The following is a 27908-nucleotide window of genomic DNA, read 5'->3' on the forward strand; positions in this document are numbered from 1 at the left end:
TCTAGGAGTCATCGTGATTTTTAAATAATGATAAAGGTGCGGTATTTCTTTGATTTTAATACGGTGAGTTTTTACCTGAAAAAATGACAACTAACACACTGAAGATGTAATTATTACCAGTACAAATATATGAGTTTTTTTGACAAAGATAAAAAATATCAACAAATTAATGCATTTGTGCATTTAGGTCCTTTGTGCTTGGTTAGATAGAACAAAGACGTCCCTGTTCGATTAAATATTTTTTTTTTTACTTACGATGGTTATTCCAGACACTTGAATGTACTTTACTGTTACTGGACTACTAGAATCCAACCCCAAAAGGCACCCGAGTATAACTCATAAAGTTGGAAGCTGTCTTCACACTCAACATAAAATAAATTAACATGATATTTACGGATCTCGATGAAATATTTTGGTACAGTTTATTGTTATATTATATACATATACTTTCGTTTGATTCAAAGTTTGTTTAAGATGTTTCGTATTTATCAGTCCGACCTGTCAACAGATCGATGGGGGAAATCCACTGAATGTGATAGACCGAGCTCGATTTCGTATTACTTGAAAGAATCAAGCACCGGTGTCAATCTGGATATATCATAATGCATAATAAATTATACTAGTAAGGCTCGAACGACACCATGTATCTCTTGACTTACGTCTTTCCGTTTAATTATTACAATTTATAACAGAGCATCTTTTGTGTCACTTATTAAGTTCGATATGAATCAACTTGACCACGTTTTCACATGTAATGCATCTATTGCATGATTTTTGAGTTTGTACGCCGAAAATATTTATAATCAAGAAAAAAAAGTTAAAGTTAATCAGACTAGTACATTTTCTTGTAAACAAAATGGGAATCCATTAAAAAGAATTATCGAGGAATATGCTGGGCTTAACAAATGTTAGTTTATCAAAACTAATTAAAGTACATGGCATTTATAACATTAAGCACTTCAATGTCAACTAGATACATGTATACAATCATTGTAACATTAATGACGTTGGAATATTTCTGCCGTAGTTTAAATCAATTTTTCATGTTATAATGATACCTGTAACTATCAAAACTTCAAATCGTAACCTTCATGACATTTATCTTAAGATAATATGATGCCTTTTATATCGGAATCCCTTGTAACGTTAGAACAAACTTGATATGTTTATCCAGTTGTATGATACCGTGAATAATCTATTTAATTTTGTTAAATCAATTCACATTCTTTCACATTCTGAACGGCTTGTTGGAAACGTACTTTCGTAATATATCTCAAATAATCACATAATTTATATAAAAAAAACTCTTTTAAATACTTTAATGTGGTCCCAAAATGAAGCATATCACTAACAAAATTAACATCATGAGTTTCTTAAAACACCATTCATACCCTATCGAGCTCAAGGCGAAAATGGGAAAGTTTTAGCAAAAATTTCAGGATTTTAATGAACGGATTTTCCATAGTATTTTAATAAGGAGTTTTAATTAGTTCTGATCAATTGTAATAGGAACTATGCCTTAGAAAGTTGCATTATTTTAAACAGGTTGGTAGATGCAAAAAAAAAAATCGCCACTAGATAGTTTAGCAGTTCAAATATAGCTTGTCGATAAAGCAGTTTCAAATTTTTGATAGTTCTGAAAACGGGTTTCTTTCTCAACAAGTAATTACATATTTTGAATACTCACATTACAAATAAATGTAATAGATAATGATGAATATGTTTAAAAAATGTATCCTCATTTTGCATTCCGTATGCAGTTAAGTGAACGTTTAAAAAAAAAATCATTTGAATTAAGAAGTATCTTTATCAAATATTTGTCGGCTAATATAAAGACATCGTGGTATTTCGCAGCTGTAATATGTCAGATGAATAGGTTATATCATGTAAGGCGGTTGATCTGTCGAGTCTGCGTGCGTGAGTCCATATCGAATGATACCGAAAATAGACAGATGTTTCATTTACTGTATTCAAGCAATACAACTTCACAGATAAACCGATCAGCATAGTATGTCTTTAACTTCAAATATTTTAAGTAATATTTAAAGTCGAAAAAACAAAAGTTGCCTTCATACGCATTTAAATTCGACGTCAAACATCGTTTTTCTTGTGCGTAGGATCGTCAAAGAAGATTTGAGCATAGGCAGTAGAATATTGAATGTAACGGAATTATAAACGGCAGTGTGTAATACGATAGTATGTCCCTTTCAAATAAATCACGCAATATTTCAGACGAAATTTAACACATGTATGTTAAAAAATGATATACGATGGATGATCAACACTCGCAAACCTAATAACGGAATGTCGTGTAAAACATACACTTGTTTCGTATACTTATTTTGAACACGTAGACAAGTAGAATCTGTTGGCCATAATCTATTTTGTTTCTGCTATCAAATTATCCAAAGAAGCTCTCTTTAATACTTGTATATGTTTGGTATATGATGTACGTAATTAAGAATGTTATCTGGCAAAAGTACTGCAAATGAATAACGTCTTGATTGACAGATGAAGTAGGTTTTGAATGGTATTCGTAATCGCGTCCAAAGACTCTTCTTTCATTCTTAGTAAATCACTTAGGATCTCGGATAAAGGCATTTGTGCAGCACTGGCTGTGAAGCAACCTTACTATATAAGCATACGACCTCTTTTCGTCAACGTCATGATAAGGACAAGTCTGGAGTTCCTACCCCAAACGCAATGAACTAGACAAATGTAGGACATGTCAATGCATTTCACAACACTTGTTACTGGTATAGCATTTAGGACCACCTTCATAACAGAATAAGACTGCCAATCGGTATCTTCTCAATGTATTCAATATGCTACAATGTTGAACTTAAAATTGTTTTGTACCACTCTAAAAGGTTAAACATGTAGAGGAAAAATAGGTGAATCGGGATCGCACGCTGTTTGACCTTGTCGGATTGAAAGATTAGTCAATCATTTCCGATCGGAGTTGAAAAAAAAGGAACAATGTTTGTCGAATTTAAAATATAAAACGAGCAACCGTAGACCCATCAATTATGATAAATTGTCACGGCAAATAGACTTCTCAATGTTATCATAACAGGAAGCAAAATACATTTTGAGTACACAGAATACGTGGAGTACGCTCCTTATCACACAACATTCATACAATATAAGCGAGGGAAGTAAGGATGCCATATTCCTAAATTAAGACCGTTGCATTGATTGGCTAGAAACTTTGTTTGTGTGTGGCAGTTTTTCTTGCGCGTTCATTTGCCATTCATTTCAAATTTAATGGAATTCAATGAAATAAAACGAAATTGAAATGTATTTGATTAAAGAAGTTCATTTCTTGGAACTGACATTGAATCTGAACAAGCACGAACTATTAAACGATTTAGGTAGTTTGTTAACTAGTGAAATTAAACATGTCACTTTTCCAATTATTTTAGATTGGAACACGCTTGCAAATTTCAGCTTTTATGAGCCGTTGCAATGCTACTAATTGGATAATAAAAACAACTAAACCCTTCATTTTCACACTAATTGTGGTTTTAAACATGATTAAATTGATACATGATGGAGTAATCTTGATCAATATGATTAATCAATTGAATAACAAATAAATATGTTCAACACTTTATTTGAGATAAGATGTATCAACGAAATGTTCATGCGAGTTTGGATCTTGGTTATGTTGTTCAAATGAAAAGCTGTATCAAATCGGTTAGCTTAGCACAATCCACACTTGTATCAGTTAGCTAAGCACAATCCACACTTGTATCGGTTAGCTAAGCACAATCCACACTTGTATCGGTTAGCTAAGCACAATCCACACGTGCATCGGTTAGCTAAGCACAATCCACACTTGTATCGGTAAGCTTAGCACAATCCACACTTGTATCTGTTAGCTCAGCACAATCAACACTTGTATCGATTAGCTTAGCACAATCAACACTTGTATCGATTAGCTAAGCACAATTCACACTTGTATCTGTTAGCTAAGCACATTCAACGGTTGTATCGTTTAGCGTTAAGCACAATCAACACTTGTATCGAGTAGCTCAGCACAATCAACACTTGTATCGATTAGCTAAGCACAATTCACACTTGTATCTGTTAGCTCAGCACAATCAACACTTGTATCGATTAGCTTAGCACAATCAACACTTGTATCGATTAGCTAAGCACAATTCACACTTGTATCTGTTAGATAAGCACATTCAACGGTTGTATCGGTTAGCGTTAAGCACAATCAACGCTTGTATAGGTTAGCGTTATGCACAATCAACACTTATATCGGTTAGCTAAGCACACTCATCACTTGTATCGTCTAAGGCATATGCGTTTTTGACACTTAATATCTTAATATTTATATAGCTAAGATTTTGTTCAGCATAAACAGTTTTTGAGTGTGTGAAGTTGTTGCCCATCTGCATGAATCTGCATTAATCAAGTAAATGTTACAAATTCAATCGTTTATAATTGGCGGTCTTTATATATTTTATTCACGGAGCTTTATTAAAGTTTACTGACACTATGACCTTCTGAGATTTAGCGCTCGGTCATCGGTTTAAAACCACAGCAAGTTCTACGTCTTAACCCAAAATGAACAGATAACTCTTGTTTATGAGGTTTATAATTCTGACCAAGGTTCCTGTTAATGGTCAAATGTCAGACAACTCGGTTTGTCTGTTTAGTTTCCATGCTTTTATTACCAATTAATATAGTATACTTAAAAGTGAGTACGGGTTCTGGTGTTATATTCCATTTTGAGAAGTACGCCATCATGCTATTCATGCGTTTAACCGTTAAATGTTATATGATTCACATATTCAAGCTTTTGCACAATAATTCATTAAACCTATTTAATAGGTATTACATTTTATGTACAAACGAAGCGGGAAATCTATGATATCAACCAATTTCACAAGGTATTTCGATAACCTAGGTTATGAAGAATTATTGTTCAACCGGCGAACACTTGGGATGTTGCTTTATCATAGTGTTGATCAAATCAGAATTTTATTGGTCAGTGGAAATTACATGATAGACTTCCATTGGTCAGAGAGACCTGACACAGTTTTGTGTTGGTCAGTAAGATCTGATATCATAGGTTTTTCTTTGGTCGTATTTTTATCACTAATTATGATCATTGGTATAGTACGGGTAAAGTTATCTTCTTAATTACATGTATAAATTATTGTAATTAAATAAAATATTGGAATATAAAGATTTTAAACACGTGAACTTGCAGATAACCCGCTGAGATTAATTTTTTGAATTAAAATATAAGTCGATTGTTTTAGCAAAATGTCCGTTTGTGTTAATATATTATCATTATTAATGTCTTAAACATATACCATCTTTTCGTCCAATACCCGTTACATCCAGATGTTGTTTGATGAACGACCAGCGTAATACTCATTATTGTTTTCATTTATCTTCTATTGGATGCCATTATCAATAAACAAATTGAAACAAATTAATTATCATACTCTACAATTTGTTTCAGGCAAATGGATGCAAAACTGAGCGTTTTTCTGTAACAAGTGTAAAATGAATTATCAAAGGTTAGTAAAGCATGTCTTATACATGCACCTGGCCGCGAGAACCATTTCTATGCGCTACATTTTCCAGGTATGTATACATAGTACATTTTTGGAATAACATTTATTTGACACAACTAGCATCTGTGCCCAAACAAAACAGATTTAAAAGCGATTACTAAGATTCGAACTCAGCTGAAACGTTTACATGTGTGACAAGCTGCACGTACGTCCAAGAAAACGTACACGTAGTGTTCCCATGACGTCTCTCATTGCTGGACGACTGTCGACATCACTAGGTGTCAAACTTAGTGGCCTTCCAATTACGAAAAATCTATAACTAAGTGACAGACATTATATCCCTATTCAGTTTAAGATATTGTGTGTTGTATGTTAACCTGATATACTCCCGTTATATATTATAAAATAACACAAATGTAATAATTGTTTAACTCTAGCAGGAAGATAGTACCAATAGCAAAATTTGTTGCATAAGAAGTCTTTATCATCAATCTTAAAAACTTCAAAATTGATGCTTATTGCGGAAGACTGCTAAGGCGAATGCCTTACGAACTGGTTCTGAATGCTGCGTTGTGGAAGAGGTGGTATTTCAGGGGTCATTCCAGGAATTGGTGCTGGGTGGCGCAACTTGGGGCGACCGTCGGAAGAGAAAAAAAACTTTCAGTTTGTAACCTATTATCGGCATTTTAACACATCTTCTGCAACCAAATTCGTCAAACTAGTCTTGGAAAATGAAAGGTGTCCTCCGCTCTATATCTGATAGCGGTATCCATCTGACAGCCATAACAAGGCAGCAATATGCTCAAGACAACTCCGTTAATTGGTGGAATCGAATGTTGCATATACTCTCTGAATTAAAAGTGTATTGCTGTATGAATTATATTTCAACTAAATTATATCATTAGAAAATACAAGCTCTACATTATTTAGTGTAAACAGGATGCTAAAATCAATACTTTAAAGTAAATGTACATTATGCGGCCACTGGCAACGCAATTTCTGACGCAGGGAGTGTGTACTAGATGAGTGGCAGTCTGCGCACGTACAAACACTCACGAGAGATGAAATTCGTATGATAAGGCCTAGTATTTAATAATGGCCTATCGGCAATTTCATTGGCTGTAAATGCAGGTTATATTCTAATAATAATGAGATGACATGAATTTAAATCGTTATGATTAAGAATAGGTTGAGTGAGTTAGACACACAGCCGTTCTTAATTAATAAGAGTTCTCAGATCATCTAACTGACTTAGAATACAGCCTTATTGGCAGATACTTTTTTACGCAAACTCTGACGCAAGGAGTGTCTATCGGATGAGTGGCAGTGGGCAACCCTTTAATACCCGTGAAAGTTGAAATTCTTATAATAAAGCCTAGAACGTAATAATTGCCTATCTGCAATTCCATTGGCTGTAAATGTATGTTGTATTCTAGTTATGAATTCACCAGAATGTTGCAATCACGTGTTTCAAAACTGCAACTATTGCGTCATTAAAATTGCTGGCTACATTTATAGGAAAAGTATATAATGGAATTATTGTTTTCTGATGTTACTGGAATAGATAAAAAAACCTATTTGATATAAATTTATTCCTGTTTGTGTTTTTCTGTAGAGTTTTGAGTTTACATAAACTATATTTACAAATTTATCCATCAATTAGAAATAACGAACATACAATGAACTGTACATTTTGAATAATAATCACAATACTAACAATGCAAACATTTTATATCTTTTATATTTAGAAAATGTTTTGGACATACCTAATATTATCCTACAGTTAAATAAAATACAGACATATTTCCAATGCAACGAAGTGCTACGTTTTATGAAAAAAACCATCTCATTTTAATATATTATTAACATCGTACAGTATGCGAAGTTATTTCATATATCATATACCAACATTAAATTTCAACCAAGTGTTTGATCTTTAGGGAATTTATAATCAGCTATTTATCAACTTCAACTTTTATATCTAAGCTCTTTCCAAATCATATACTGTATTTTTATAATCAGCATGTAAAACTCTGCAAAATGATACATATTAATGGATTTCAAAGTTGAAAAATAAATAATATTGAAAGCTTGGATAACAAACGATATCGAACTGCTTTGTCAAAATTTAGATTGCATTACATATGTGTATGGTATGGCTAGTACTAAAAGTCGAACTATATAGAAATCTCTCAAAATGAGTAGGTAAAGCAATCTCAAAACAAACTGGATCGTCTGCAACCACGGTACTCAATTCCGGTAAATTTCTTGATTACTGTGTGACAAATGACTGACAAAAATCGCTTTAATGTACGTGCATTAGACTGGGGAGACAACACTTCTTTAAATGAAGTTGAATGTTATAATCAAATATTCTTCAATAACCCTGTAGTGCCAGTAGCTCCCATTGCCGTGTGGTCTAGACTGCTGTCAAAATATATATTTACTGTAAATGTGCAGCCGGCTCTCTTTCGGCTTAAGGCTGAATTTAATTTTGAACGGGAAAGCATCAGATACCTTGCTGATCCAATGAAACTGCCCGATGAATTATTTGAGATAGCGATAGTTTCCAAGCCCAATCGCCCACAGTACACAACGAAGCATACGTAGTAGTGTATCGGGGGTATCCGACGATAAACGAACAGATACTTTTGCTATCGTTGCTTTTCGTAATTCCTATTTTCATGTACTTTGTTTAGCTACAAATTACACTTATAATTTTGTTGTTTTACTGTGTGGAAATCTGATGTGTGTGTTTGACGATGGACAGCTAATTGCCAATATTCCTAATAGACTAAAACTGAAACTTTGAAATTAATCACATTTATAGTAAATTCATCTAAAGTCCATACTTGATATATTCAAATAAATGCTTCATAAGGCAGCACAACAGCATCATAACTGTAAATTTAATATAAGTGTTAATATCTTTCAAAGATCAGCTGCCTCTTCCGAATTATCCGTCTTCATACATGAGATCAGCATTCTGCTTGGCGATGATTTGTCAGTGGCGTTGTAATGAATACGGGACGTAACTGAGTGAAACACGTGAAGACTTGTTGCAGAGTTAGCTTTCTTGGAATCATGTTTCAAATTGTTTTGTCGTTGCTGCCATGAACGCTTCAGCAGAGAAATAACCTGGAACAAACGTAAATGTACTGAATTATATCAGAACAACTGAATGAAAAGAGTAGGCTTGTATGATATATGAATAACTGGACACTTTTTACGAAAACAGCACGATGATATGAAAACAACAGAATGATTTGAAACTCTACTGAGGTATTCAGTTGCGTTAATTTAGGATACACACATGTTTGCATATGCCGTTTAGGCTTATCAGAACTGCTTGATTGGTTACATGTCTATATAGAACTGGGATATTGAATTATTGCACAATAATAATATTTATTTACACTCTACTAATTTGATTGAGTAAAGACGTATTGTTCAATAGCCAGTTTGACAACAAGGTCTTTCCGATTACTCATTCATTTGCCCCTGAACACTTCAAACGAGAGATTCAGTCCGCAGCAGTAGTAAGTTATATTTCAGATGCCATGCGTGTTTGTTTGAAGCCATGTAAGCAATAGGTAAAGCATGCAATTAGAAAGATGTTCTCACTTATCGTCTTGTGTGGAATAATAGTATCTCAGCTCTCTTTCTGAGGACCATTAGTAATTCAGCGGCAGGTGAATGAGTTATCATAATGGACAAATAATTTCAACAATGATAGTATGATCCAGTAAGCATGTTAGTCTAGGATAAAGATTGCCCACAGTGTTGTTGAAAACAGTGAGGCACTTTCAAAGATGAAATTATTTCAACACATCGTTCAACTTCTGCTTTAATCATCTTTGTTATTATATATTTTTCCTGTTTATATAAACTTTCTCGATCTACTTAGTTATGAATTAAACCCAAATTATGTTCATTTTAATTTAAATACTCACCTCCACGTTACATAAGCAAAATATAATTGCGACGAAAAGGCCCTGAAATTAAATGAAGACGTCATCAGAACAGTTTTGTCTGGAAGTAAAACATAACTGGAAATTCGTTGTCATCTAAATGTCTCTTATTATTTCTATAAGTTGTCATATGTCACTAATTAATATCGTGTCAGTCAGAAACACCTTTTAAAAAAAATACTCAAATAATGTTTACAAGATTAAATTAAATTCAATAGTTAAGGTCTTGTCAAGAATGTCGCAGATATATTTGATCAATTTCCAAGAGTGTTTAAAGCAGCAAACTACTAGGTGTAAAAAATATGTAATTGAAAAATTAAAAGGGGAAATATTGACGGGGACTTGTTATAGTCTACTGCAAACACAACTTGTCCGATTTGAAATGATAAGATCATTTTAAATAAACATTGAATACACTAAAAAATATGTATGACTTTTTCTAAATTCTTTTATCCGTAGTTTAGACTGTTAATTGTACTTGTACTTTTTATTCTAGCATGTAATGGCTAGTATATAGTATGTGCATATAGTATTGGACAAGACGCTTTAATGGTTGAAATAAACTTCCGACATGATTCTATTCCGGTGGTTTGCAATACAGGTACACCGTTGGCGTCATCATATTTATAAGGGTAGCAAAACAGAGTTTGCACATATGTTCTAAGTTTAAAATGGGAACCTGAACATTTTCCCAGTACGTCCTGAACATTTGTGAAAATTGTACACGTTTTGAAAAGCATGAACGGTAGCACGAGAAAATAATTATGTGAGTACTACCGAGGCTACACGTACAATTTAAAGATACATTTTAACAAGATCGAACTCAGCTTTAATTGTTAGCATGTACGTGAAGCAACATGCACACGTAACCGTGTACGTCGTGATGCGTATCCTGTCTATTCTTTCGCAACCGTTCTATCATAGTAGTACGATTAATAAAAAAACACTTGCAAACGAGGTCAACATGTCAAAAACTGTTGCCTTTCGACTTTTGGAAAATAGTTTTGCCAGTGAAATATCTGAGCCATATTACTCATGTCAGTCATTAGTATTACTTTCAAACTTCTAAGAAAAGATCGTAGTTCCTTCAACCTGTTTGTGCTGTTATAACATGTTTTATTCATTGCACAGCATAGCCGGATCTGATGTGATTAACTTAAAATGCGTAAACTAAATTTTAACAAATTCATTCTAGATAATTATACAATATACAGACGTTACCTGTAAGTTTGTAATTATGTCGGAGAACCTCTCATAGTACACAGCGCCCGGTAGATGATATGGGATTCGGTACACTGTGACCGTCAATTGGACTCCAAACAGGGGTATTAATACAAAGGTTGCCTTTAACGCCTTCCTATTGGAATTAAAACAAAAAAAATGAGAAAACCTCTCATTAAACACTGCGCTTAAGCACGTGGTAGATGAGTTGGGGTTAGTTGGACTATTTAAACAAAGCTTGTTTTAATAGCTTCCTATGGGAATTCAAAATAAATACGATTCATATATGTGCCTCATTGCATCTGGCAGATGAGGATGGTTCGTGGCGCAATGCCAGTAAATTTGGCCCCTGAAAGGAGGGTTAAGGGCGATGTTCTGTATTGTGAAATACGATAAAAATGCCTGGCAACGAATCGAATTGATTTTCTGCAAATGTATTGTGTTTATCATCAAAACTAACTAGAAATATATCCTGTGGTCAGACATGATTGTCACCTTCCAAAGTCTATAGTCTTTAGGAAGGCAAAAACATGTTAGAAAAAATGTGATATTTACTAATTCTAATTAACAATTTCACAAAGTTATATAGTCAATCTAGTCATATTCAGACAATTCAAGAATCATTACCCTAGCAGTTAGGATGGAGTTATAGGACATGGTGAACATTTTATTCCTATAAACATTGTTTCAAAGTTGGGATGTATTGGATGTAGCTATATTTCTTAATTTAACGAATTTAAAGACAATAATGAGGCCGACGACAAGAACGCTGAACAACATGATACGAGGGTGTATGTTTTAGGCTTGGAATACGTTGAAAGTAAAAATAATTCTGCTCATTTTATCAGTTTCACAAGAACACAGACAAACACTGGAACACTGAAAACATATATTTAGATTTTACCTGAAATGGCTTGGCTCGTTTGGATGAACCTGGAGTTGTGTCAGCAATAAACGCAGAATGTTACATAGGAAGTAAACGTTCACCTATTAAAAGAACATTTTGCTAAGTTCAGGCTTGGAAAGAATATAAATTGATTTAGGGTTAGGCTTGTTAGAGGTAATGCTTCAAATAAGGGCAGAATGTGTATTGCTTAAAGATGAATCACAATAACGGTCACAAAGGACTTAAAAACTTATTAAGGTGACACTAGTGGCATACTTTTCCCAGTTAAACAAACTGCAAGCTTGCTTTAAAGTTATGTTTTGTTTTAAAACCATATTATATAACAAAACTTACAATTTCTGGTCCACCAGCATATGAGCATACATTAACAGGGTTCAACCCATGTGATAAAACAATTAAATTATCTTAGGGAAACAGTTAAACGCCTCACACAACAAAATATAAACAACATTGTAGATCACACTTCTTACAAAACCATGGCTTCTCTTAAGTCCTAAATGCATTATCTGTTTTACCATTGCGCGGAATATCAAAAAAAAGATTCATTGCAGAATTTCGGAATTTAATTCCTTACAAAAGCGCCAATCTTGACGTATGAGTTTACATTATCTAAGAACATTATAGCCCTTAAAACAGCTGTATACCATAAAAAGTGTTGCATATGTGTACGACAAGACCTAACAGTAAGTGAAGACATCGGTGATTTTCTCATTATCCATTAGCAACCTGTAAAGTTTATGTTATATGCTTGTTTATAAATTTAAGGCTTCTTCGGTATAACACAAAAGTTGAAACCTGATGTTAAACCAATTACAAAGCAATGTTTTATAACTGTATACATGCGTTGCATTTCAATAACATTTCATTTCTTTGCAATTAAACCGCTTTCCATCAACTGAAAACTAACTACAAGGTATCTTAATGATTTCTAAAATAACCATAAAACCAACAGGTAGAAATAAGCAAATGTGTTCCAGTCAATAACATTGCAAATAATTGACTCATACATACCAGAAGACATAATAAATTTGGAGCGTATATTATCCACTCCTTATCCCCTAGACTCTTGGCCCAGCAGCTGAAATGAAAATATGAATATGCTTAATTGGATTTTCAGCTTTAATATTATTGACTATATTCAAGATTTGAACACCGTTACCTATTTTGGGAAATTTAGTGCCATTTGAAGCAAGAAATGATTAATTTGGATTTTGAAAATTATTACACAAAGGGTTTCCATGGTGCTACAGACAGAGTGGTGTCAATACTAAAGGACTTCCAACCAGGTAATTGTTTTTTATCTCTGCCCCTTGGCAAGATAAGGCAAGAAAGGGATTTTCAGTATAGCCAAATTTAAGGGATGGGCGACGGGTTTTTCTTTTAATTATTTTATTAAAGCAACAGATGAAACTTACTCAGTTGAACCCATCCATTCCTTCCTGCCATGCCTTTGCTTTTGAATTTTATCGTCGTTTTGGATTTTATTTTTAAAGCAATGCTTTTAGTAGTTTTAAGTTAAACATCACTACATGGATATATATGTTTCTGAAACAAAACTCGCGTGATAAGAGCAGCATTTATAAATGTTGTTTCAAATCAGCTCGATATAAACATTATCTGAAATCCTAATCTAAGAAATGCTTATTTTATTTAAATAATTTGATTTAATTTGTTGCTTGCTACGAAACCCGAGCGACTTTTAAATTTGCCATAAAAAGGAAATATATTTTGATCGATTTAAATTTTAATTATTATTAATATTTTGCTTGAAAGTCCGACAGTAGATGGCGAGAGCCTTGCATCGGAGTGTATAGAAAGTGTTGTTGTGTTATAAAATCTGAGACCCTATAGTTACCGAATCAGTTTGAATGCCACGCTTGGGAAAATAGAGATATTTAAAATGGCGCCCAACATTGTGTCCAAATTATACCCAAATCAACTATTGAATTTATGTTGTTTTACAGTTTTCATTCCTGTGCAATTCTATACAATTAGATATGTTTGCTTACAAACCGACACATTCTCAAATACATCATAACATTATAGCGTCTTTAATAGCCGCCGAATCAAACATAATTGAGAATTGATTTAGGTTTGATGGCAAATACCAACATTCTTATACACTGAAACTCGTTTTAACATTACAATATAAATGTAAATAAGGCTTTCACAAATATAATTAAAAGTCAATTGATTATAAGGGTAAAAATTGGGGGCCATCCTGTTTAACACTTAGATGCAAGATTCAGCCAAAAAACCAAATTAGCTACCGGGTTATGATGGAATATTGTTAAAACTGCATTAAATTATTTAGTTTAGGCTTATTTCTTCTAAAACGAAAATGACACAGGTTTAAACATTGACATCGCTCATTTCCTATCAATTTATCAAATATAGTTGCAGGGAAACACTATCAACACATGTTTGTTTTTGTTTTTTCTATGATAGATGTGTTTTCGTTTTTCGTATCTGAATACACTCTGGAAAAGATGTTCCACGGAAACACAACTCATGGGTCTTTATTTAATAACGAGTGTTCAAAAGTAATGTTATCTTTGGTGATTGGTTGGAAAGCAAAATTCGTATGTAAGAATTATACAGATATTGATCATTGATCTTTATGTTTCGATACCTTAACTTCTGTAATTAGAGAAAAGATTTGCAATAAATTAAAAAGAGGAGAAATTATTTCAGCGTTTACAAAGAGTTTAACTTGTATCTAGACTTTTTTCTCATAAATCAACCAAATCCGTTAATATTGTGCATGACATGATATTATAAATTACCTTTCGTCAGCTTCCAATAGGCGCATGATCGCGTACGCTATGGAATACAACAAGGGTGTTCCTGAAAGAAAAATATGATTATTTTAACTTTCCCTTGAATATGATACATGTGTTATGATATCGGGCTTTAACCAATACATACCATTTAAATCCTAGCAAAACTAGCAATATCTGAATACACATATGCTTTAAAAGCATAGGAGTATATGTCAAACGTAGAAAAAAAGGTATAACATAAACTTAGTAATGCAATTACTATGTTTAATTGTTATTGGCATATCCAAAAATATTCGGAACCCCTTGGCCATTTCTATAGAAAACCAACTCGTGTGTTTAACGTATGAACAGTATCAGTAGTATGTAAAACTTTAAATAATAGTTTAAAATAAGTTAGTGTACTTTGTATAAAATAGTTAAAATTGTTTGCAAATGAACTGTTTTGTTACAAAAATAATAAAGATTCCCCAGAGAAAGTCACAAAGTTTAACAGTTAAATCTATATTACTATGCGATCTTATTGCATTGTAGTAAAATGTAATGCTTTCTGACTTTGTAAACTGTCAATATACATCCGAGTTTGTTTTTGATGGACAACGGCTAAAAAGTTTCTAGTGCCAAAAAGCTTACCCCATCCAAAGACATAAAATAGCACCAGTCTCTTTGGTGGAGAAAATGCATTGACCATTAGGCGGTAAAGGTAGAGTCCTTCACAGAACATCCAAATATAATTGGTGCCCGTGAAATAAATCTTTAAAATGGACAACAATCGGCATTCCACCTGAAATAAATGGGAGAACATATGCTCATGTTGCACACCGGGGTCGCTTATAAAAGACAGTGTCAGTTGGTAACATATTGTAATGATATTAAATTGTCATGGTTTCCAAAACATTATCGTAACAAACGTTAAAGTACTTATTAAGAAATAAGTTTCCAAGAACTAAAACAATATTTTCAGTAATAAATTTCATGTTTTGTAAACATCTTTGAAAAGCCAAGTTTAAAAAGAAACTTCATTACAAAATGTTAAAAAATCAAAACCCAAACATATCACTAAACATGACACACAAAGAACACATTTAACAGTTGGTATAAAAAAACATCGAACTGTTTATCTGTAACAGAGTAACCTGTATCAACATAGTTCTACAATCAACAACTCTAATACATATGAACTGGTCATCACTGTATATAAAAATTCAGAATCAAGCACAGAAGTAGAAAGTTTCAACATAAAATCCGTTTAATGGAACAGGGTCACGACTTGTGCGTATAAAGTTCATAATAGAAAACAACAAAACAACAAATTTGCTGCTTACGAAACAATAACTATATCACCATAGCTTGAGTATGGCTCCAAGGGCTATTAATAAGCATTAAAAGGCGGTTACATTGCCAAACCTACTTAACTTACTACATTATGATTAAGAAAATGATAGAAGCTGCAATGAAATTATTAACGAAAATTCCTATGGTATCAGCATTATACGTAAAAATGAAATTATGCTTGCTTATTTCATAGACAATCGCACACGCAAACATCAAGGTAAGTGAATAAATGATCTAGGAAAAACAGATATTTGCATTAAGGTAAATATCTGCGGCTAGACAATTTAATAAATTGACAATTGAAAGTTCGTTTTATGTGTGAGGCAAATGTAATAACAACGTGCTTGAAAGTTTATCTAGTTTTAATGAGAAACTGTATCAAGAAATGACTGACTAAGGAAACTTGTTGGGAGTTAACGAGTGGGATACTTGTAAACAAATAATATAATAGTTGCACATGTATTAAGTTTGGCCACATTTTTACTACAACGCTCCATTAGACTCTACAAGTACAAGGGCTTAAAGCTTAGCAAAGATAGCTGTATCAGATCGGTGCCTGTGAGTACATCGTATCTGTTGATCTGGTAATTGTATGTGTATGTCATGTCTGTTTTAGTGATAGTTAATTTAAATGTTAAAATCATGTTTGTGCTTCATGCTAACTTGTCTCCAAAATGCTGATTCCGATGCTTTCTTTGATAGCAATATGGGTATTTAATACGATGATCCTCTTTCACCATGACTTTTAATTCAGGAAAAAAATACAACGGTAAATGAGAGTTTGCTTTTTTGATGGTCAAAAATTGGATATTACTAACTTATTTACATTACATGTCAAAAAATGACACCTATTTGCATTTTTTCTTTGTCTGAGCAGGCGGTGCGTGCTTTGTTCTCAATCAATTAATCTTTTAAAGTTATAATTTTATGCATTCGGAATCAGCTAAATATATGTGATGCTTTGATCAGCCTAATACTGAACTTTGGTTCTGAAACATGGGATTTTCAGAGAGCTAAGGGTATCGAGAGAGTACAATTAAATATGACCCGTTTGTTATTGATTGACTTTTAGCATTACAAATCAGAAGTATGCAAAGAAGTATGCAAAAATTTAACCCCTTTGTTGAGTAATGTAGTATTTTTCTTGACTTCTGAATAAAGATGCAAGCAGTTTAAATTTTGTGTAAAGTTGACCCATGCTGGTTTCTCTTATTGTATATTAAACATAAATAATGCATTAGAAGCACATTTTTTAATGAGCTTTATGCATCATTAGACGTAGAAGTTGAAATGTGTTATTTTGGTTTATTTGTCATTGCTGATGGAATGAGACCTTGGTTATTCTCGTTCAGTTTTCTGGGTGTACTCAATATTTTTGCTTGAATTATTTTTTTTTCCAATGTTAGTGAAAAGTGCCGGACTTATTTATGACAGGATAATGTGACAATTATTTGCCACATTGGAGACAATAACTGATGTTAGTTGAAATGAATATGTGATTAGTGATATCATTAGTATATTTTATAAATAATGACCACACTCTCGCGTATAATCGTGCCAACGAGAGTGTTAAATACAGTGTTATATAATAATAATGATGCTAATAATAATAATAATAATATGTTGGAATAACTTGTTTCATAATCGTTGTAAAAAGAAATAAGTTTAAACTATATACAATGGCTAAATATTGCCAATGTATTGCGATAATGATTGAAAATAATATGGCTACTTATTTATCTAAAGCTACAAAAAGCAGAAAAAAGATCAGTTTCATTTCATTTATGTGTTTACATGAATGCAAAGTAAAGTTGTGGTTCATTATTAAGTTCAAATTGTATAATAATATAAAATCATTTTCATAATTATTTCATATGTATATGTCACTCGATTTATGTTTGTATGTAATGCATTCTTGCATAGTCAATTTGTATTGACAATATTAAAATTTATTATGCTGATACCATATTGTTTGAGTTGATTTGATTTGTTTTCGTTGTCAATTGTTATGCTTTTTTATTCACCATTATATCAATTGTGAGGCTAAAATCTCCCGATTCCGCTTACCATTGTTTCATAAACAGTTATCTTATATTTTTTCGAAATGTGTTAAATGCATTTTCTGTTTCTTATAAATGTATGGTATGCGTTTGATATTTAACATTTAAACGCAATTCAATATCACAGGCAGTGATTTGAACACTGATATTGTTTCTGTAGTTTCCATTGTATCATTGTGATTTGTTAAAACGCTACATTTCTGAACCAGCGTGTACCTACTGAGTTCCTGTAGAGGTGTGTACTGGAAACGTTGCTACTGGTGATCTTTTCGTGTGTTATGGCAAGGTTCCAGATAACGGTTAGAATGCCACTAACGATGAAACTGACGAAGAAGTTAACGTGAAGACGAATGCGGTGCTGCCGGATCAGAGCTCTGGGAATAAGACGTATAGAAATACATATTGCTTAGAGGCAAACCCTTTTGAAGCAATCAAAAACACAAACAATATTATACCAATACTTCAGATCATTTCTATTTGGAAAACATAACATAAAAAATGTGGTCACTTTTTATCAATTGGCATATAAATGGTAGCTTTTGACTTTTTGGCTTATAATTGTTTTAGTGGGGCATGGAATATGTAAACAGCAGATAACCATAAAAAACTAATATTTATGCAAAAAGCTACTGAGCTTGTTAATTTTTATAGTTTAAACATAATTCAAGCAATAGTTTGGATCTAAAATAATTCTAATATGACGAATTCATTTCCATTCTATTCCCATCATGTTACATATAAGTATAAGTATAAACTTTAACACCTTTACCTATAATAACAAATATTCTACAACAAAGAACTTTACATTTCTAAATTAAAACCAACATACCGCCAGAAAAAAAGAGTATGGGAGAATATCTGGCATGATCATGCTTGTATATATAAACAATCAATTAGTTTTCGAAATAAAAATCAATGCTTTTTGCATTTAATACATATAGAAATTAAATTGATTTAATGCTATCAATATTAATATGTATTATTTTTTTCTGACGAAACCGTTATGTATATTGAATGTAAATTAAATAACCATGACTGATTAAGACATAGCGATTTTTTCTCTTTTCTGTACATATCAGAAACGCTCAGTCGAAGGCCAACAAATTGCTCATCAGATTATCAAAACGATCCTATCCAGAGCGATATTACTGTCTCTCTGCCTTAACTGACACTTCCATCATCAATATTCAAGCAATACTTAGATTCGTTTTATACAGACTGTACTAGTCGAAGTTGTATCATTTTATCATGTGAGGCTAGGCTTCCTGTTACACTTTCTTTTGTGGACAAGTCAAAGCGGAGTTAGAAAATGATCCAAGAGTAATCTATTTCTACTGAAAATAACAAACATGATTCCACAAGTGATCAATAATAAAACAGTAGCGAGATTTTGAAAGCAGTAAGCATTGCTAAGATTCTCAAAATACGTGCGATAATGTGCATTTTAACTTAATATATGACAAATGGGCTCTTTTTTATTCTTATATGATTTGTATTCGTTCTATTAAACTTTTTAAAACACTTGAAAACATGTATGAATAATATAGCCTTTACACGTGAATAAGGCTGGTTGATTTTGAAAACGTAGATATAACTAGATGGACGAAACCAGGGTTGGGTCTAAAATAAATTTACACTTAAGGTCAATGGGAAGGACTGAAGCGCTAGATTTAAACATTCTTTGTTTAAATTAGTTGATATAAAAAGAAGAACATTCATGTCACTAGTTTCAAATATCCTACATAAACCGAGAATGTCTTTTTAAAGGGCATTTACACGTGAAAGTATTTTTTGGCATTTGACGTGACTATGACAAAAACTGTTTCCTGGATTCATCACACTGACTGAGCTAGAAAGAATTAAAGTATAAGAGTTGTATCTTCCCTTGTTTGGTTCATTGGAAATTTGTTAATACGAGTGTGAACTTCCGGGGCTCGACACGCCGCCGTTTATTTAGAATTCTTGAGTCCAAAACACAACATAACATAACATAAAACGACACTTCTATTTTATGGTTCAGGTTTATTAATTATTGAAGTTTACTAGTGCTATATATCATTTATTGCTATGATTAAGTGATGTCAAATGTCACGCCAATATTTATTTACAGTTCAGATCAATCTAAGTGTTTTTAATGTCGACGTCTTTTTTGTTGTTTGGTATGCCCTGACGAATGTCAGCATGGCCGAAACGTTGGCATGATGAAAATGTTCACTATTTTAAAGTTTGGATTTTTTCTTAAATTAAAATATCATTTCCTACAAATAAACATTTGCAAGAACAATTATCGAATTAAAATTCTATGCAACGGTTAACAGGTTAACGAAGCAATTGCTAGACGTGCAAGTATAGGACACAATCAGATTACATCCTTGTGGATAAAACAACCCTACAATTCTTACTTGTAACTGCAAAAGACGACTACTGAAGGCACCAAACATAGTAAGCTTGCAATCTGGCAGCCAACTCCGATGTATATGGAAACCCTAAGGTCCTGCAACAAATTTAAAATTTCAATATAACAAAATGGTATATCAAGATGCGCATGGTTGATGCTTTCTCACATTAGATAACAAATCTTGAGATATCGAATAAATTAATCATGAAAACCTCAAAACAATCTTCATAGATATATCCTCGTTAAATGAAAAAATGGTTGTGGCTTTTACGTCAGTTGCGTGATAACTTTGTGTCTCCTGTTCAATGTCGTTTGGGTCCTGTCTTCATGCCTCTGAACAATAAGTATATTAGGTTCCCCACTGGGGTCATCCCTGAAGTTTGTATTGTTTTATTAAAGTATCGGATACGTAGGTTTCAAATGTGCAAACACACAAAATGTATTGCTGATACATTCTTGAATACTGTAAAATAAAATCACTAAAATGTTTCTAAACATTCTATACATTAGAAAAAGGGAAGAGCAATTGCAGGCGGAGCTTGTAAACCATGCTTTATATCCCAATGTATGGAGATACTTAATGCAAAAAAGACACACCATGATGTTTTTTATCGCCATAAAAATGGACAAATTGATTTCCCTTTTATTAATCTTGAAAGCTTTTCTCTGTTTTCAGCTATAATAGACTGCCACATTACACTTCTTAAAGAGGGTTTGTCATTTTTATTGTTGTCCTTTAATTTAAGAGTTTCCATTAAAAACTTCTGCCTAAACTCTTAGCTTGTTCAAAGCAAAAGGGTATGTGTCTGGAACAATATGACACGATGTATATATCTTAAGAATAACCGCCAATCTGGCTCACGGGATGTTGGTCTCGCGTTCAGATCCCTGCTATTTCACGTCATGCAAAAACTTAACACTCGATTTTAGAAATAAGACATGCCCTTTCTTTCTTCATGAGATCACAATTGGTATCAGATTCATGGTTGCTGCATGTTTTATATCATTTAGGTAAACTAATCATCAAACGAAATATTCTGTTGTGTAAAAGACAATATTTGGGGAAAAAGAACCCAGAAAAATGTAAAATGTGACGTTATTGATTTTCAAATTCTGTAACAGAGCAGTTTAATGTTAACACGTCATTTACCACACACACATACTAAGACTGGTATCAGAGAGGGCGTCGAACTGTTACCTTATATTGAAATGCTGAAGATAAAGAGTATACATATCAAAGATAAAAAGTGATCACGCGAATAATGTAATCGTTTAGATTTAGTTTCAATGTTCTTTACTAAAACATTATATTTTATCGACAGAGTAAAATTATGATTCCTCATTATTAAAATAAACAACACGTTTACGTAGGGTACGCTGTTTTTAAACGTTAAAAGTATAGTTGAGTATAATCAGGGTTATTTCAGAAATTATTTACAATAAGAATTTTGGGCAAACATTTTTGAATCTTACGAAATATGTACTCCTACACAATTTTTGTGTGCAACTAAATGAATACACTTCTGCCGACTTTGCTTGTAATATAGGACTTGTCAAGATGAACATCTCCCTTCGATAACCGTTCTTCATATTGCTTGATTTGTATGACTTTCTAATCTCGTAGATCAATAATTGCGTCAATACTGAATATTCGATCAATAATCTGAATAATTGCTTAAAAATCTAATTGTGCATTAATCCAACGCAACACAAACATATTTTCAGAATTGTTTTATAGATATCGATGACTATTGTCAATTAAGAAAGTACAAGTTAAGATGAACAATTCAAAGGTCTTGCTTTTCGGTGCTATTGGAAGGTTTTGGAGATTATTTATACTTTTATCTTTACAGTGAATAACTCGAAATTGTGTATAAGCTGTTGGGTATGGTAAATTTAATAATGATTGCATTTCAGATAAACTAGTGATTGGTGAAGAAGAATTCGACATGATTGCATATTGCTAAATGCTACTACTTCATCAGACATTTACTTGATTGTACAAGTAATTAATATATTTTAAAATCAGTTATTTGCAAACATTACATTTACAAGCACAATCATAACTACTTATATGTTTGTGCGTGTGTGTAAGCGTGTGTGTGTGTGCGTGTGTGTGTGTGTGTGTGTGTGTGTGTATGTGTGTGCGTGCGTCCGTACGTGCGTGAATACGTACGTGCGTGCGTGCGTGCGTGTGTACGTACGTGCGTGCGGGCGGGCGCACGCATGTGTGTGTGCGTGCGCACGCATGTGTGTGTGCGTGTGTGAGTGTATAAAATTAGAGACGAAAGGAGCAGACCTATCACCTGTAAAAGACGTTAACAAGAAACTTTTCATCTTATAAATCTAAACAAATACATATTGACTTACAAAACAATTTTTCCCATTAATTTATCGGTTTCATCACCTGCCCAATTCACTTTTAAAAATGTTTACACATGAACAATACGATGCTTTAGTATCCATGCGTGATCTGTTAATTTATTCTGCATAATTTTTACTGTTTTTTAGAACGGAACTTTTTCTGCTCAGTTCAACAACTGCAGTTAACAGCTAAAGAATAAAATACAAACACACTGACCCGATTTTGGGTTGATCAATATAGTCTTACTTATCAGTTACGAGTCTCTTCAGAAAAAGGTGATATTTTGTTTTAATGTATTGCCACTATATTTAAAACTTAAAAAATAATCCGTATGATATAAGATAACGAAATGATATGACTTTGTGTATTTGATTGACATTCATTGTACCTGGTAACTGAGACAAGGTGTTTAGTCTGTCCATTCATTGTACGTACCTGGTAACTGAGACAAGGTGTGTAGTCTGTCCATTCATTGTACGTACCTGGTAACTGAGACAAGGTGTGTAGTCTGTCCATTCATTGTACGTACCTGGTAACTGAGACAAGGTGTGTAGTCTGTCCATTCATTGTACGTACCTGGTAACTGAGACAAGGTGTTTAGTCTGTCCATTCATTGTACGTACCTGGTAACTGAGACAATGTGTTTAGTCTGTCCATTCATTGTACGTACCTGGTAACTGAGACAAGGTGTTTAGTCTGTCCATTCATTGTACGTACCTGGTAACTGAGACAAGGTGTTTAGTCTGTCCATTCATTGTACGTACCTGGTAACTGAGACAAGGTGTGTAGTCTGTCCATTCATTGTACGTACCTGGTAACTGAGACAAGGTGTTTAGTCTGTCCATTCATTGTACGTACCTGGTAACTGAGACAAGGTGTTTAGTCTGTCCATTCATTGTACGTACCTGGTAACTGAGACAATGTGTTTAGTCTGTCCATTCATTGTACGTACCTGGTAACTGAGACAAGGTGTTTAGTCTGTCCATTCATTGTACGTACCTGGTAACTGAGACAATGTGTTTAGTCTGTCCATTCATTGTACGTACCTGGTAACTGAGACAAGGTGTTTAGTCTGTCCATTCATTGTACGTACCTGGTAACTGAGACAAGGTGTTTAGTCTGTCCATTCATTGTACGTACCTGGTAACTGAGACAAGGTGTGTAGTCTGTCCATTCATTGTACGTACCTGGTAACTGAGACAAGGTGTTTAGTCTGTCCATTCATTGTACGTACCTGGTAACTGAGACAAGGTGTTTAGTCTGTCCATTCATTGTACGTACCTGGTAACTGAGACAATGTGTTTAGTCTGTCCATTCATTGTACGTACCTGGTAACTGAGACAAGGTGTTTAGTCTGTCCATTCATTGTACGTACCTGGTAACTGAGACAATGTGTTTAGTCTGTCCATTCATTGTACGTACCTGGTAACTGAGACAAGGTGTGTAGTCTGTCCATTCATTGTACGTACCTGGTAACTGAGACAAGGTGTGTAGTCTGTCCATTCATTGTACGTACCTGGTAACTGAGACAAGGTGTGTAGTCTGTCCATTCATATCTAAGAGGTCCACGCTTAAGCCACGTTCCATCTGACTGACAGGTTTTGAGCGCTGATCCTGGAAAAGGATAATATATCTTATGAAGTCTGATAAGATGAGACAAAGTATAAATATACAGTAACTTTCCATCATCTTATATGCTTCATGCAGTATTGTGCTAAAACTTTAATCCTGTCAACAATCTAACGCTTATTATTACATTACATTTTAAGAGTTCCAAATAGCATTGTTTAATGACATATAAGAGAGATTCTTCGAAGGCTTCAAGTGAACTCACGTTGAAAACATAATCTCGTTTTGGTCCAAGCTTTTTCTTTAGAAAAATGAATTGCTAGTTCAAATGTTAATATAACCGTCATCATTGCTTCAAAAAACGTATATAAAATATGTAAATATACGTAAGTTATAATATGCAACATTATTTTTAAATAAAATCTTATATCTGTTTATACTAAGTTAATAATACTTCATTTCTAGTGAAACTAAATCCATTATTACAAAATGAGTTAGTGATCACTAAATGTCAGATCACGAAACGTTAGATTCGGCCGTATGGCAAGGTATACTAAATTGCAATTTTGACAAGAGTTGTTCATATAACTATTTCATAGAGTTGCAAATTGTACTTTGCAAATCAGCATATGAAAACACTTGACGTTTCTGACTAAAAGCAATTAAGTTATCATTATACATGTACTTATTGCCTAATTCTACGGAATTTCAATATAAATAGATGTAATTACGCAGCAAGGTCACACACATACAATAAGATGAAGTTGACCGTAATGCAAAATTAGTTTCCTTTCTTCAGGCTCTGAACAAAAAATGTCTATCTGCTTTATTGTCGAACGTCATTTACAACTTTTCCTCTATTTTCTTTCAGATGCAAGGTGTGGAGTTATCTGATACCTACCAGATGATACGAGAAATCATAAAAATAGTGTGGGCTGTTATTATGGTAAATGTTGGAGAAGAGTCAATGGTTTAAAGTTAGCCAAGGCTTCATTGCAGTAAAGAATCAAGCATAACATTCTAATGAAAATAAAACCTCAAGCAAAAATAAGCATGTAAGTCACATTTAGCAAATTAAATAAGGGTCAAACTGAAGCCATATCGCAAATACAAGTGTATTTGATACCAATGGCTATTTCGAGTAAAAACACCACAGTTAACACCATCATGTAACTGTTTCACATGCGTGAAAAACATAAATCCTATCATCAACTATCTAATAAACAAAAGAAACTTGTCAATGTTTGTATGTGGTATGTAATCTAAGCATTGATTATTTGTTGTAACTCGAATATTAAAGAATAATAACTGGTGTCAAACGGGGGTATGTCCTATTTACGGTAATGCCACTTTTTTATATATGCCCAAAATATTAAGACTTAAAAGCCAAATTTGATACAAAATATATTATTAGTAATAACGTATTACATGTGGCCAACAAAGCAAACATTTTGAAATACCTCAGTAACGGGTCAAAGTGTATATACTATGGAGAAAACCTACGAAACTGAGTTTTTCATTTATCAATAATATTTTTTGCTATTCTATAAAACTAATTTACCTAAATGTATGCCTTTGCATACGTTACTTGGCTTAAACATGTTTAAAATGTTATGTGACACATGAAGTTGAGTCGAGTTAAAAAACATTAAAACCGAATTGTATTTTTGTTTAATTATCAAAAGTCTCTGAAACAATCTGATAGTGGAATTGTATGTATAAAGTAAATGATCATCAGACAAAATAGGGTTGGTATTTACCATGAATCTCTGTCTACTCACTTGTTGGAACGGAAAACTGTAGAAAGGTCGGACAGGACATTTGGCTTGTAACACCTGGAGCACTGGCGTCCCAGCAACCGTAACCATCCCACGTAGATGGACATGTGTTGTTAGAATCACGTGACTTCAGTTGTCGCGTGCAGCACTCGCGTGACACTTTGCAACAAAGTAGCCATCTTTCACATTCGTCACTAGAAAGGGTGGCACAAATTGTATTTATCGAAGTGTTGTTGTTGATGTCAGGCTGGACGGTATGTGACAGATTTGTTTTCAGGGCTAAACTATTAAAGCTCGTGTGTGGTGTGTACGCGTGCTCAGGAAACAGAAAATAATAGCACCAACCACAAGCGTGTATGTTGAAGACATTCTCAGGGAAAACTCCAAGCTTGCTGCGACACAACTGCGAGCAGAAGACATGCTGAAGGAGATGAAAATAACATGAATTAGATCTTGGGATATTTATCAATTTAGTTATAATTTCATGATATTTTTTCCCAATGGGTAATGTTTTGTAAAACACCTCAAACGTTAAAATAATGAATTATTTGCAAAGAATTGAAGATTTTATTTATTTTCTTCAATCTTGAACAAATGAAAAAAAAATGTTTACAAAAGAGTATAGAGACGAAAAATGCACCAAAGACCAGTTGAGCTTGTTTGAATCATGAAACATTCTCCAGACACATGCTAACATAAACAATGTACAACCAATGAGTTTCCATTGCTCATGACGAAAGTGTTTACACTAACCAGGAAACATGACCGATTTAGCTTCAAACGAGTAGTTTACGATGAAAGATAACAAATGTCAAATTTAAGACAAATCATTGCACATGCTGTAATACCAGATTGATGTATACACCGCTTAAAATCAATCGTGTAATGAGCCGTCTAAGCAAAGATCAGGTAACATGTACATGGGTCGACAATCGCTGCAAGCGAACGTGACAAACATCGGACGTAATCGACCCGTACCGAGCATTGTTTGTTTTAGTTAACAGTGTGTGTATACCACGTGATAAATTACGTGATATATGCTACCTCGGAATGCAACATTTTGCTTAAAATAAAGACTTAAATCATAGATAACTTTTCTTTTACTACACTATTTTAAATAAAACAAAGTGCAGTCTATGCCGTTTGAAGAGCCCTTCCTTCGTTTTGTTACCGAAGAAACTAAACTCACAATCGAATCCTGGTAAAAGACCGAAGGTGGGGATTCTTATGCGTAGTGGACTGCTCTATGTTTCATTTAAAATGGTGAAAAAAGAGAAGTTATTTTTGCTTAAAGTCTTTTTTAAAATCAAAATATTGCCTTCCGACTTAGCATTTATGACGCATTTTTTCACGTGGTATACACACACTGGTAAGGGTAGGAATTAATTCCCGCTATTCATAGGACTAACATTGGAATCTCTTCATCGTTGCATTTAACCCAACAGCGATAAGAACATGTACGCGCACACATACATTAACGTTGAGTTCGCAGCCTCTTTTATATTTCGGGCGGAGTAAAGGCGCCTTTATACAGTTTAACAGTTATGTAGTTTCGTGTTAAGTTTGTTAGTATACCCTATATTCATGTTACACAGGAATTGACGTTATCAGTTAAAGATGCAAACAAGAATGACTACAATTTTTCAATATATTTCATTTATTCAAAATATGAAATAATTACCTTCAAAATCAGAAGTATTGATATTAAAATCACAGTCACATACATGTTGCTCCTTGACAATTTTAGTTTGTTGGTAACTAGTTAAAACACTAGAAACAGATATCGGCGTAAACACCATACACACACTATTTTATCTCCAGTCTTAATCGCATCACATTAAGACATCAAGCACATTCAATTAGAGTATGAATCCAAGAATAAGTAGAAAAGCTCAACAGTAAGTATTTATTTGCAATAAATCTCAAGTTGGTGGTAACAATTCCGGAATATTAGCAAATCTCCTAACCCTCTCTGTGCGCA

At 33.4% G+C, this 27908-nt stretch overlaps 1 protein-coding gene across 1 annotated transcript; it reads right to left on the reverse strand.

Moving 5' to 3' along the window:
* Window positions 1-7219: 7219 nt before the first annotated feature.
* LOC128239316 (calcitonin gene-related peptide type 1 receptor-like) lies at window positions 7220-27742 on the reverse strand. Its single transcript, XM_052955919.1, has 12 exons — window positions 27609-27742; window positions 25931-26348; window positions 24097-24194; window positions 20220-20311; window positions 18038-18191; window positions 15056-15206; window positions 14429-14489; window positions 12654-12720; window positions 11640-11722; window positions 10736-10871; window positions 9497-9538; window positions 7220-8681 (listed from the first exon to the last, which is right to left on the reverse strand). The coding sequence occupies exons 1-12, from the start codon at window positions 27651-27653 to the stop codon at window positions 8475-8477; spliced, it is 1554 nt and encodes a 517-aa protein (XP_052811879.1). The 5' UTR covers window positions 27654-27742; the 3' UTR covers window positions 7220-8474.
* Between the last annotated feature and the right edge of the window lie 166 nt (window positions 27743-27908).

The sequence above is a fragment of the Mya arenaria genome, chromosome 1, assembly GCF_026914265.1.
Source record: "Mya arenaria isolate MELC-2E11 chromosome 1, ASM2691426v1".
NCBI lineage: Eukaryota > Metazoa > Mollusca > Bivalvia > Myida > Myidae > Mya > Mya arenaria.